Source organism: Eucyclogobius newberryi, unplaced genomic scaffold (assembly GCF_026437365.1).
Source record: "Eucyclogobius newberryi isolate DKJ021-1_F unplaced genomic scaffold, fEucNew1.0.hap1 SCAF_45, whole genome shotgun sequence".
In the NCBI taxonomy this organism is placed as follows: Eukaryota; Metazoa; Chordata; class Actinopteri; order Gobiiformes; family Gobiidae; genus Eucyclogobius; species Eucyclogobius newberryi.
This window is the reverse complement of record NW_027316112.1, coordinates 442501-456927: the sequence shown is the minus strand read 5'-3', so window position 1 is coordinate 456927 and position 14427 is coordinate 442501. Positions and strand designations below refer to the sequence as shown.

General features: G+C 44.6%; 1 protein-coding gene across 1 annotated transcript in view; it reads left to right on the top strand.

Annotated features, from left to right (window-relative positions):
- The window catches only part of LOC140380207 (signal recognition particle subunit SRP54), a 29033-nt gene that overhangs the window by 3600 nt on the left and 11006 nt on the right, over positions 1–14427 (top strand). Inside the window, exons 2-8 of the mRNA XM_072464370.1 lie at positions 580–677; positions 1625–1716; positions 6887–6971; positions 7056–7160; positions 10645–10711; positions 10914–10971; positions 12136–12286. Coding sequence (XP_072320471.1) covers positions 600–677; positions 1625–1716; positions 6887–6971; positions 7056–7160; positions 10645–10711; positions 10914–10971; positions 12136–12286 — 636 coding nt within the window. The 5' untranslated portion in view covers positions 580–599. The remainder of the gene's footprint in view (positions 1–579; positions 678–1624; positions 1717–6886; positions 6972–7055; positions 7161–10644; positions 10712–10913; positions 10972–12135; positions 12287–14427) is intronic.

Below are 14427 nucleotides of genomic sequence, written 5' to 3'. Positions count from 1 at the left end.
ACCAGTCCACTCCAGGGACACTTTCATTCTGATTGTACAAAACACAACTCTGTTCTATTGTGTTTGACTTTATTTCTTGATGATCGTTGTCAAATGTCACGACAGCGTTAAAACTTGTCTCACACATTCTTGTCTCACACCTTCTTGTCTCACACCTTCTTGTCTCACACCTTCTTGTCTCACACCTTCTTGTCTCACACATTCTTGTCTCACACCTTCTTGTCTCACACCTTCTTGTCTCACACCTTCTTGTCGCACACATTCTTGTCTCACACCTTCTTGTCGCACACATTCTTGTCTCACACATTCTTGTCTCACACCTTCTTGTCTCACACATTCTTGTCTCACACCTTCTTGTCTCACACCTTCTTGTCTCACACATTCTTGTCTCACACATTCTTGTCTCACACCTTCTTGTCTCACACATTCTTGTCTCACACCTTCTTGTCGCACACATTCTTGTCTCACACCTTCTTGTCGCACACATTCTTGTCTCACACCTTCTTGTCGCACACATTCTTGTCTCACACATTCTTGTCTCACACCTTCTTGTCTCACACCTTCTTGTCTCCGTCTCAGGACCTTCACCTGCTGCCGTCATGGTTCTGGCAGACTTAGGACGAAAGATCACCTCAGCTCTGAGGTCGCTGAGCAACGCCACCATCATCAATGAAGAGGTGAAACTATCATGTCAAACTGTGGAACCGTCTGTGATCAGAACCGTCTGTGATCAGAACCGTCTGATCAGGACGGAACCGTCTGTGATCAGGACGGAACCGTCTGTAATCGGAACCGTCTGTGATCAGAACCGTCTGTGATCAGAACCGTCTGTGATCAGAACCGTCTGTGATCAGAACCGTCTGTGATCAGAACCGTCTGATAGGATAGAACCGTCTGTAATCGGAACCGTCTGATCAGGACGGAACCGTCTGTGATCGGAACCGTCTGTGATCGGAACCGTCTGTGATCAGGACGGAACCGTCTGTGATCAGGATGGAACCGTCTGTGATCAGAACCGTCTGTGATCAGGACGGAACCGTCTGTGATCAGGACGGAACCGTCTGTAATCGGAACCGTCTGTGATCAGGATGGAACCGTCTGTGACCGGAACCGTCTGTGATCAGGACGGAACCGTCTGTGATCAGAACAGTCTGTGATCAGAACCGTCTGTGATCAGAACCGTCTGATAGGATAGAACCGTCTGTAATCGGAACCGTCTGATCAGGACGGAACCGTCTGTGATCGGAACCGTCTGTGATCGGAACCGTCTGTGATCAGGACGGAACCGTCTGTGATCAGGATGGAACCGTCTGTGATCGGAACCGTCTGTGATCAGGACGGAACCGTCTGTGATCAGGACGGAACCGTCTGTGATCAGGACGGAACCGTCTGTAATCGGAACCGTCTGTGATCAGGATGGAACCGTCTGTGACCGGAACCGTCTGTGATCAGGACGGAACCGTCTGTGAGGCCTTTGATCCAGTTACAGCTCCATGCTGTTTTGGTCGACTAATTGTTGTGTCTGCTTGTGCGTCTGCTTGTGCGTCTGCTTGTGCGTCTGCTTGTGCGTCTGCTTGTGCGTCTGCTTGTGCGTCTGCTTGTGCGTCTGCTTGTGCGTCTGCAGGTGCTGAATGCGATGCTAAAGGAGGTTTGTGCCGCGCTTCTCGAGGCCGATGTCAACATCAAACTGGTGAAACAGCTCAGAGAGAACGTCAAGTGAGTTGATCCGAGTGTCACACTGACCTGTCTGTCTGTAGGAACATGAACCTTTACTAAACCTGTCTGTCTGTAGGAACATGAACCTTTACTATACCTGTCTGTAGGAACATGAACCTTTACTAAACCTGTCTGTCTGTAGGAACATGAACCTTTACTAAACCTGTCTGTCTGTAGGAACATGAACCTTTACTAAACCTGTCTGTCTGTAGGAACATGAACCTTTACTAAACCTGTCTGTCTGTAGGAACATGAACCTTTACTAAACCTGTCTGTCTGTAGGAACATGAACCTTTACTAAACCTGTCTGTCTGTAGGAACATGAACCTTTACTAAACCTGTCTGTCTGTAGGAACATGAACCTTTACTAAACCTGTCTGTCTGTAGGAACATGAACCTTTACTAAACCTGTCTGTCTGTAGGAACATGAACCTTTACTAAACCTGTCTGTCTGTAGGAACATGAACCTTTACTAAACCTGTCTGTCTGTAGGAACATGAACCTTTACTAAACCTGTCTGTCTGTAGGAACATGAACCTTTACTAAACCTGTCTGTCTGTAGGAACATGAACCTTTACTAAACCTATCTGTCTGTAGGAACATGAACCTTTACTAAACCTGTCTGTCTGTAGGAACATGAACCTTTACTAAACCTGTCTGTCTGTAGGAACATGAACCTTTACTAAACCTGTCTGTCTGTAGGAACATGAACCTTTACTAAACCTGTCTGTCTGTAGGAACATGAACCTTTACTAAACCTGTCTGTCTGTAGGAACATGAACCTTTACTAAACCTGTCTGTCTGTAGGTACATGAACCTTTACTAAACCTGTCTGTCTATAGGAACATGAACCTTTACTAAACCTGTCTGTCTGTAGGAACATGAACCTTTACTAAACCTGTCTGTCTATAGGAACATGAACCTTTACTAAACCTGTCTGTCTGTAGGAACATGAACCTTTACTAAACCTGTCTGTCTGTGAGAACATGAACCTTTACTAAACCTGTCTGTCTGTGAGAACATGAACCTTTACTAAACCTGTCTGTCTGTGAGAACATGAACCTTTACTAAACCTGTCTGTCTGTAGGAACATGAACCTTTACTAAACCTGTCTGTAGGAACATGAACCTTTACTAAACCTGTCTGTCTATAGGAACATGAACCTTTACTAAACCTGTCTGTCTGTAGGAACATGAACCTTTACTAAACCTGTCTGTCTATAGGAACATGAACCTTTACTAAACCTGTCTGTCTGTAGGAACATGAACCTTTACTAAACCTGTCTGTCTGTAGGAACATGAACCTTTACTAAACCTGTCTGTCTGTAGGAACATGAACCTTTACTAAACCTGTCTGTCTATAGGAACATGAACCTTTACTAAACCTGTCTGTCTGTAGGAACATGAACCTTTACTAAACCTGTCTGTCTGTAGGAACATGAACCTTTACTAAACCTGTCTGTAGGAACATGAACCTTTACTAAACCTGTCTGTCTGTGAGAACATGAACCTTTACTAAACCTGTCTGTCTGTAGGAACATGAACCTTTACTAAACCTGTCTGTAGGAACATGAACCTTTACTAAACCTGTCTGTCTATAGGAACATGAACCTTTACTAAACCTGTCTGTCTGTAGGAACATGAACCTTTACTAAACCTGTCTGTCTATAGGAACATGAACCTTTACTAAACCTGTCTGTCTGTAGGAACATGAACCTTTACTAAACCTGTCTGTCTGTAGGAACATGAACCTTTACTATACCTGTCTGTAGGAACATGAACCTTTACTAAACCTGTCTGTCTGTAGGAACATGAACCTTTACTAAACCTGTCTGTCTGTAGGAACATGAACATTTACTAAACCTGTCTGTCTGTAGGAACATGAACCTTTACTAAACCTGTCTGTAGGAACATGAACCTTTACTAAACCTGTCTGTCTGTGAGAACATGAACCTTTACTAAACCTGTCTGTCTGTAGGAACATGAACCTTTACTAAACCTGTCTGTAGGAACATGAACCTTTACTAAACCTGTCTGTCTATAGGAACATGAACCTTTACTAAACCTGTCTGTCTGTAGGAACATGAACCTTTACTAAACCTGTCTGTCTGTAGGAACATGAACCTTTACTAAACCTGTCTGTAGGAACATGAACCTTTACTAAACCTGTCTGTCTGTGAGAACATGAACCTTTACTAAACCTGTCTGTCTGTAGGAACATGAACCTTTACTAAACCTGTCTGTAGGAACATGAACCTTTACTAAACCTGTCTGTCTATAGGAACATGAACCTTTACTAAACCTGTCTGTCTGTAGGAACATGAACCTTTACTAAACCTGTCTGTCTATAGGAACATGAACCTTTACTAAACCTGTCTGTCTGTAGGAACATGAACCTTTACTAAACCTGTCTGTCTGTAGGAACATGAACCTTTACTAAACCTGTCTGTCTATAGGAACATGAACCTTTACTAAACCTGTCTGTCTGTAGGAACATGAACCTTTACTAAACCTGTCTGTCTGTAGGAACATGAACCTTTACTAAACCTGTCTGTAGGAACATGAACCTTTACTAAACCTGTCTGTCTGTGAGAACATGAACCTTTACTAAACCTGTCTGTCTGTAGGAACATGAACCTTTACTAAACCTGTCTGTAGGAACATGAACCTTTACTAAACCTGTCTGTCTATAGGAACATGAACCTTTACTAAACCTGTCTGTCTGTAGGAACATGAACCTTTACTAAACCTGTCTGTCTATAGGAACATGAACCTTTACTAAACCTGTCTGTCTGTAGGAACATGAACCTTTACTAAACCTGTCTGTCTGTAGGAACATGAACCTTTACTATACCTGTCTGTAGGAACATGAACCTTTACTAAACCTGTCTGTCTGTAGGAACATGAACCTTTACTAAACCTGTCTGTCTGTAGGAACATGAACCTTTACTAAGCCTGTCTGTCTGTAGGAACATGAACCTTTACTAAACCTGTCTGTAGGAACATGAACCTTTACTAAACCTGTCTGTCTGTGAGAACATGAACCTTTACTAAACCTGTCTGTCTGTAGGAACATGAACCTTTACTAAACCTGTCTGTAGGAACATGAACCTTTACTAAACCTGTCTGTCTATAGGAACATGAACCTTTACTAAACCTGTCTGTCTGTAGGAACATGAACCTTTACTAAACCTGTCTGTAGGAACATGAACCTTTACTAAACCTGTCTGTCTATAGGAACATGAACCTTTACTAAACCTGTCTGTCTGTAGGAACATGAACCTTTACTAAACCTGTCTGTCTATAGGAACATGAACCTTTACTAAACCTGTCTGTCTGTAGGAACATGAACCTTTACTAAACCTGTCTGTCTGTAGGAACATGAACCTTTACTAAACCTGTCTGTCTATAGGAACATGAACCTTTACTAAACCTGTCTGTCTGTAGGAACATGAACCTTTACTAAACCTGTCTGTCTGTAGGAACATGAACCTTTACTAAACCTGTCTGTAGGAACATGAACCTTTACTAAACCTGTCTGTCTGTGAGAACATGAACCTTTACTAAACCTGTCTGTCTGTAGGAACATGAACCTTTACTAAACCTGTCTGTAGGAACATGAACCTTTACTAAACCTGTCTGTCTATAGGAACATGAACCTTTACTAAACCTGTCTGTCTGTAGGAACATGAACCTTTACTAAACCTGTCTGTCTATAGGAACATGAACCTTTACTAAACCTGTCTGTCTGTAGGAACATGAACCTTTACTAAACCTGTCTGTCTGTAGGAACATGAACCTTTACTATACCTGTCTGTAGGAACATGAACCTTTACTAAACCTGTCTGTCTGTAGGAACATGAACCTTTACTAAACCTGTCTGTCTGTAGGAACATGAACCTTTACTAAGCCTGTCTGTCTGTAGGAACATGAACCTTTACTAAACCTGTCTGTAGGAACATGAACCTTTACTAAACCTGTCTGTCTGTGAGAACATGAACCTTTACTAAACCTGTCTGTCTGTAGGAACATGAACCTTTACTAAACCTGTCTGTAGGAACATGAACCTTTACTAAACCTGTCTGTCTATAGGAACATGAACCTTTACTAAACCTGTCTGTCTGTAGGAACATGAACCTTTACTAAACCTGTCTGTCTATAGGAACATGAACCTTTACTAAACCTGTCTGTCTGTAGGAACATGAACCTTTACTAAACCTGTCTGTAGGAACATGAACCTTTACTAAACCTGTCTGTCTGTGAGAACATGAACCTTTACTAAACCTGTCTGTCTGTAGGAACATGAACCTTTACTAAACCTGTCTGTAGGAACATGAACCTTTACTAAACCTGTCTGTCTGTAGGAACATGAACCTTTACTAAACCTGTCTGTCTATAGGAACATGAACCTTTACTAAACCTGTCTGTCTGTAGGAACATGAACCTTTACTAAACCTGTCTGTCTGTAGGAACATGAACCTTTACTATACCTGTCTGTAGGAACATGAACCTTTACTAAACCTGTCTGTCTGTAGGAACATGAACCTTTACTAAACCTGTCTGTCTGTAGGAACATGAACCTTTACTAAACCTGTCTGTCTGTAGGAACATGAACCTTTACTAAACCTGTCTGTAGGAACATGAACCTTTACTAAACCTGTCTGTCTGTGAGAACATGAACCTTTACTAAACCTGTCTGTCTGTAGGAACATGAACCTTTACTAAACCTGTCTGTAGGAACATGAACCTTTACTAAACCTGTCTGTCTATAGGAACATGAACCTTTACTAAACCTGTCTGTCTGTAGGAACATGAACCTTTACTAAACCTGTCTGTCTGTAGGAACATGAACCTTTACTAAACCTGTCTGTCTGTAGGAACATGAACCTTTACTAAACCTGTCTGTCTGTAGGAACATGAACCTTTACTAAACCTGTCTGTCTGTAGGAACATGAACCTTTACTATACCTGTCTGTAGGAACATGAACCTTTACTAAACCTGTCCGTCTGTGTGACCTCTGTGCGACCTCTGTGCGACCTCTGTGCGACCTCTGTGCGACCTCTGTGCGACCTCTGTGCGACCTCTGTGTGACCTCTGTGTGACCTCTGTGTGACCTCTGTGCGACCGCTGTGTGACCTCTGTCCGACCTCTGTGTGACCTCTGTGCTCAGGTCGGCCATAGACCTGGAGGAGATGGCGTCTGGTCTGAACAAACGCAGGATGATCCAACATGCCGTCTTCAAGGAGCTGGTCAAGGTCTTCACTCTTCTCCACAGACTGTTCTCTGACGTTCTCCTTTGGAACGTTCTAGTCTGACGTTCTCCTCTGGTTCTTTCTTAGCTCGTTGACCCTGGAGTTAAAGCTTGGACTCCGACTAAAGGAAAGAACAACGTCATTATGTTTGTGGGTCTTCAGGGCAGTGGCAAGACCACCACCTGCTCCAAGGTAAAGTCATCAATGACACGGGTATCACACTAGGGGGCGCGGTCATCAATGACACGGGTATCACACTAGGGGGCGCGGTCATCAATGACACGAGGATCACACTAGGGGGCGCGGTCATCAATGACACGGGTATCACACTAGGGGGCGCGGTCATCAATGACACGAGGATCACACTAGGGGGCGCGGTCATCAATGACACGGGTATCACACTAGGGGGCGCGGTCATCAATGACACGGGTATCACACTAGGGGGCGCGGTCATCAATGACACGAGGATCACACTAGGGGGCGCGGTCATCAATGACACGGGTATCACACTAGGGGGCGCGGTCATCAATGACACGAGGATCACACTAGGGGGCGCGGTCATCAATGACACGAGGATCACACTAGGGGGCGCGGTCATCAATGACACGAGTATCACACTAGGGGGCGCGGTCATCAATGACACGAGTATAACACTAGGGGGCGCGGTCATCAATGACACGAGGATCACACTAGGGGGCGCGGTCATCAATGACACGGGTATCACACTAGGGGGCGCGGTCATCAATGACACGAGGATCACACTAGGGGGCGCGGTCATCAATGACACGGGTATCACACTAGGGGGCGCGGTCATCAATGACACGGGTATCACACTAGGGGGCGCGGTCATCAATGACACGAGGATCACACTAGGGGGCGCGGTCATCAATGACACGGGTATCACACTAGGGGGCGCGGTCATCAATGACACGAGGATCACACTAGGGGGCGCGGTCATCAATGACACGAGGATCACACTAGGGGGCGCGGTCATCAATGACACGAGGATCACACTAGGGGGCGCGGTCATCAATGACACGAGTATCACACTAGGGGGCGCGGTCATCAATGACACGAGTATAACACTAGGGGGCGCGGTCATCAATGACACGAGGATCACACTAGGGGGCGCGGTCATCAATGACACGGGTATCACACTAGGGGGCGCGGTCATCAATGACACGAGGATCACACTAGGGGGCGCGGTCATCAATGACACGAGGATCACACTAGGGGGCGCGGTCATCAATGACACGAGTATCACACTAGGGGGCGCGGTCATCAATGACACGAGGATCACACTAGGGGGCGCGGTCATCAATGACACGGGTATCACACTAGGGGGCGCGGTCATCAATGACACGAGGATCACACTAGGGGGCGCGGTCATCAATGACACGAGGATCACACTAGGGGGCGCGGTCATCAATGACACGAGGATCACACTAGGGGGCGCGGTCATCAATGACACGAGGATCACACTAGGGGGCGCGGTCATCAATGACACGAGTATCACACTAGGGGGCGCGGTCATCAATGACACGAGGATCACACTACGGGGCGCGGTCATCAATGACACAAGTATCACACTAGGGGGCGCGGTCATCAATGACACGAGTATCACACTAGGGGGCGCGGTCATCAATGACACGAGTATCACACTAGGGGGCGCGGTCATCAATGACACGAGTATCACACTAGGGGGCGCGGTCATCAATGACACGAGTATCACACTAGGGGGCGCGGTCATCAATGACACGAGTATCACACTAGGGGGCGCGGTCATCAATGACACGAGTATCACACTAGGGGGCGCGGTCATCAATGACACGAGTATCACACTAGGGGGCGCGGTCATCAATGACACAAGTATCACACTAGGGGGCGCGGTCATCAATGACACAAGTATCACACTAGGGGGCGCCAGAATACACATGTTTCCAACCCACATCTATTCCAGAAGAGACTTTCTCTTCAGTAAAGACAGATCTAAAGCTCTGAAGCAGATGCACAATAGACCTCATGTAGAGCAGGAGGAAAGATGAAACACTGAAGGTTCAGACCCTAAGCAAGCTCTAAAGACACACCTCAGAGTTACACCTCAATTATGTCCAAAAGAATGGGACAAATATTTGAGTGTGTTGCTAGTGTGATCCAGAATGTTGTGCTCAATGGTCTTATACTGAGAGTCATGTGGTGCCTGAGGTTCCTGTACAGGTCTTATACTGAGAGTCATGTGGTGCCTGAGGTTCCTGTACAGGTCTTATACTGAGAGTCATGTGGTGCCTGAGGTTCCTGTACAGGTCTTATACTGAGAGTCATGTGGTTCCTGAGGTTCCTGTACAGGTCTTATACTGAGAGTCATGTGGTGCCTGAGGTTCCTGTACAGGTCTTATACTGAGAGTCATGTGGTTCCTGAGGTTCCTGTACAGGTCTTATACTGAGAGTCATGTGGTGCCTGAGGTTCCTGTACAGGTCTTATACTGAGAGTCATGTGGTTCCTGAGGTTCCCGTACAGGTCTTATACTGAGAGTCATGTGGTGCCTGAGGTTCCTGTACAGGTCTTATACTGAGAGTCATGTGGTGCCGGAGGTTCCCGTACAGGTCTTATACTGAGAGTCATGTGGTGTCTGAGGTTCCTGTACAGGTCTTATACTGAGAGTCATGTGGTGCCTGAGGTTCCCGTACAGGTCTTATACTGAGAGTCATGTGGTTCCTGAGGTTCCTGTACAGGTCTTATACTGAGAGTCATGTGGTGCCTGAGGTTCCTGTACAGGTCTTATACTGAGAGTCATGTGGTTCCTGAGGTTCCTGTACAGTTCTTATACTGAGAGTCATGTGGTGCCTGAGGTTCCTGTACAGGTCTTATACTGAGAGTCATGTGGTGCCGGGGTTCCTGTACAGGTCTTATACTGAGAGTCAAGTGGTGCCGGAGGTTCCCGTACAGGTCTTATACTGAGAGTCATGTGGTGTCTGAGGTTCCTGTACAGGTCTTATACTGAGAGTCATGTGGTGCCTGAGGTTCCCGTACAGGTCTTATACTGAGAGTCATGTGGTTCCTGAGGTTCCTGTACAGGTCTTATACTGAGAGTCATGTGGTGCCTGAGGTTCCTGTACAGGTCTTATACTGAGAGTCATGTGGTTCCTGAGGTTCCTGTACAGTTCTTATACTGAGAGTCATGTGGTGCCTGAGGTTCCTGTACAGGTCTTATACTGAGAGTCATGTGGTGCCTGAGGTTCCTGTACAGGTCTTATACTGAGAGTCATGTGGTGCCTGAGGTTCCTGTACAGGTCTTATACTGAGAGTCATGTGGTGCCTGAGGTTCCTGTACAGGTCTTATACTGAGAGTCATGTGGTGCCTGAGGTTCCTGTACAGGTCTTACTGCAGATGACAGACGCTTGAGTCATTTGGAGGAAGTGAAGAATCCCTGGGTCAAATCTGTTCTTACAACATGGAAGGAGCTGATCAGAACGTCTAACTAAACACAGATGTACAAATCTTATATATATAATATATATATATTTCTCAGATTGATCAAGACCACACGGGAACGTCTAGAAAGTGGTTTAGACGTTGGTGCAGAGTATTGAGCCCATTCCTTTAGTATCGAAATAGTTGTGTTCTAAATGATGATCAGTTTCCTGACGTCTCGTTGCTTGTTCTTCTTGTTCCAGTTGGCGTATTATTACCAGAGGAAAGGCTGGAAGACCTGCCTGATCTGCGCCGACACGTTCAGAGCTGGTACGAGTCGCTCTGAGTCTGACCCACGTTACAGTGCCATGTGTGAATGAAGCCAGGGTCTAACCCAGGGCCACTGCTCGTCTCCGTGGTTACCAGCTTGGTTTCTATGGTTATACTGTCTCTTGTTTCTCTTTCAGTGATTTACCTCTCTGTTGCTTATCACTCTGTCTGTTGTTTTTCACTCTCGTCTCTTTCTCTTCAGGAGCGTTTGATCAGCTCAAACAGAACGCCACCAAAGCCCGGATCCCCTTCTACGGCAGGTGAGAGGTGGAGCCACGAGGAGGAGGCGGAGCTAGGCTTTAGTGTCGAGGTGGAGCCACGAGGAGGAGGCGGAGCTAGGCTTTAGTGTCGAGGTGGAGCCACGAGGAGGAGGCGGAGCTAGGCTTTAGTGTCGAGAGGTGGAGCCACGAGGAGGAGGCGGAGCTAGGCTTTAGTGTCGAGAGGTGGAGCCACGAGGAGGAGGCGGAGCTAGGCTTTAGTGTCGAGAGGTGGAGCCACGAGGAGGAGGCGGAGCTAGGCTTTAGTGTCGAGAGGAGGAGCCACGAGGAGGAGGCGGAGCTATGCTTTAGTGTCGAGAGGCGGAGGCACGAAGAGGAGGCGGAGCTAGGCTTTAGTGTCGAGAGGCACGAAGAGGAGGCGGAGCTAGGCTTTAGTGTCGAGAGGCGGAGGCACGAAGAGGAGGCGGAGCTAGGCTTTAGTGTCGAGAGGCGGAGGCACGAAGAGGAGGCGGAGCTAGGCTTTAGTGTCGAGAGGCGGAGGCACGAAGAGGAGGCGGAGCTAGGCTTTAGTGTCGAGAGGCGGAGGCACAAGGAGGAGGCGGAGCTAGGCTTTAGTGTCGAGAGGCGGAGGCATGAAGAGGAGGCGGAGCTAGGCTCTAGTGTCGAGAGGTGGAGGCACGAATTGGAGGCGGAGCTAGGCTTTAGTGTCGAGAGGCACTAAAACCTATCTTAGTTACACGGAGATGGGCCCGTTGTCATGGTGATTGTCTCCATAGTTACACGGAGATGGGCCCGTTGTCATGGTGATTGTCTCCATAGTTACACGGAGATGGACCCGTTGTCATGGTGATTGTCTCCATAGTTACACGGAGATGGGCCCGTTGTCATGGTGATTGTCTCCATAGTTACACGGAGATGGACCCGTTGTCATGGTGATTGTCTCCATAGTTACACGGAGATGGACCCGTTGTCATGGTGATTGTCTCCATAGTTACACGGAGATGGACCCGTTGTCATGGTGATTGTCTCCATAGTTACACGGAGATGGGCCCGTTGTCATGGTGATTGTCTCCATAGTTACACGGAGATGGACCCGTTGTCATGGTGATTGTCTCCATAGTTACACGGAGATGGACCCGTTGTCATGGTGATTGTCTCCATAGTTACACGGAGATGGACCCGTTGTCATGGTGATTGTCTCCATAGTTACACGGAGATGGACCCGGTGGTGATCGCGGCCGAAGGCGTGGACAAGTTTAAATCAGAAAACTTTGAGATCATCATCGTGGACACGAGCGGACGCCACAAACAGGAAGACTCTCTGTTTGAGGAGATGCTGCAGGTGTCCAACGCCGTGGTGAGTGGGACACACCAGCCACGCCCCTTTAGTCCCTTTAGGTTCTTTAGGCCCTTTAGGTTCTTTAGGCCCTTTAGGTTCTTTAGGCCCTTTAGGTTCTTTAGCCCCATTAGGTTCTTTAGGCCCTTTAGGTTCTTTAGGCCCTTTAGGTTCTTTAGGCCCTTTAGTTCTTTAGCCCCTTTAGGTTCTTTAGCCCCTTTAGGTTCTTTAGCCCCTTTAGGTTCTTTAGGCCAGGGGTGTCCAATCTTTTTTCACCGAGGGCCACATTTGTAATCTTAAATGGAGCAGAGGGCCACAAACAACCCGACAATGTTGAATTTGAAAGTGAATACTTAAAACTGTTGTGTTTGTATTGTTGGATGAGCCGCCGCACCTTTAATAACACTTGGAACATTAATAATAAGTTGTTATCACATCAAAATGCTTGAATTTTTCCAATTTTACAGTAAAAAGTACCGGTACTACTTTTTATTGTTTAGACCAACTTAGCAGGAAGCCGGAGGGCCAACAAAAATTGGTCTGCGGGCCGCATTTGGCCCCCGGGCCGTAGTTTGGACATGCCTGCTTTAGGCCCTTTAGCTTTAGGCCCTTCAAGCCCTTTACAGGATGAGAAATAGATTTTCAAAGTTAGGGGCCCCCGGGGCCCACAAGCGCGCGGCGTCATAAGAACACAATAAATGTGTTTTAAAGCTGGTTATTATCTGTAAAACAATGTAAAGTACTTTGATCTGTTCTTTGATATGAAGAGCACAAATACTGCATCATATACATCATATACATATATACATCATACACATATATACATCATACACATATATACATCATACACATATATACATCATACACATATATACATCATATACATCACACATATATACATCATACACATATATACATCATACACATATATACATCATACACATATATACATCATACACATATATACATCATATACATCACACATATATACATCATACACATATATACATCATACACATATATACATCACACATATATACATCATACACATATATACATCATACACATATATACATCATACACATATATACATCATACACATATATACATCATATACATCACACATATATACATCATACACATATATACATCACACATATATACATCATACACATATATACATCATACACATATATACATCATATACATCACACATATATACATCATACACATATATACATCATACACATATATACATCACACATATATACATCATACACATATATACATCATACACATATATACATCATATACATCACACATATATACATCATACACATATATACATCATACACATATATACATCATACACATATATACATCATACACATATATACATCATACACATATATACATCATATACATCACACATATATACATCATACACATATATACATCACACATATATACATCATACACATATATACATCATACACATATATACATCATATACATCACACATATATACATCATACACATATATACATCATACACATATATACATCATACACATATATACATCATATACATCACACATATATACATCATACACATATATACATCATACACATATATACATCATACACATATATACATCATATACATCACACATATATACATCATACACATATATACATCATACACATATATACATCATACACATATATACATCATACACATATATACATCATATACATCACACATATATACATCATACACATATATACATCATACACATATATACATCATACACATATATACATCATACACATATATACATCATACACATATATACATCATATACATCACACATATATACATCATACACATATATACATCACACATATATACATCATACACATATATACATCATACACATATATACATCATATACATCACACATATATACATCATACACATATATACATCATACACATATATACATCATACACATATATACATCATACACATATATACATCATACACATATATACATCATATAAACCACAGATCATGATCTTTACTTTTTCATTCAATATAATAATATTTCTTACTCAATAAATACTGTTTACAACATGTGACACGAGGAGGTGGAATATATG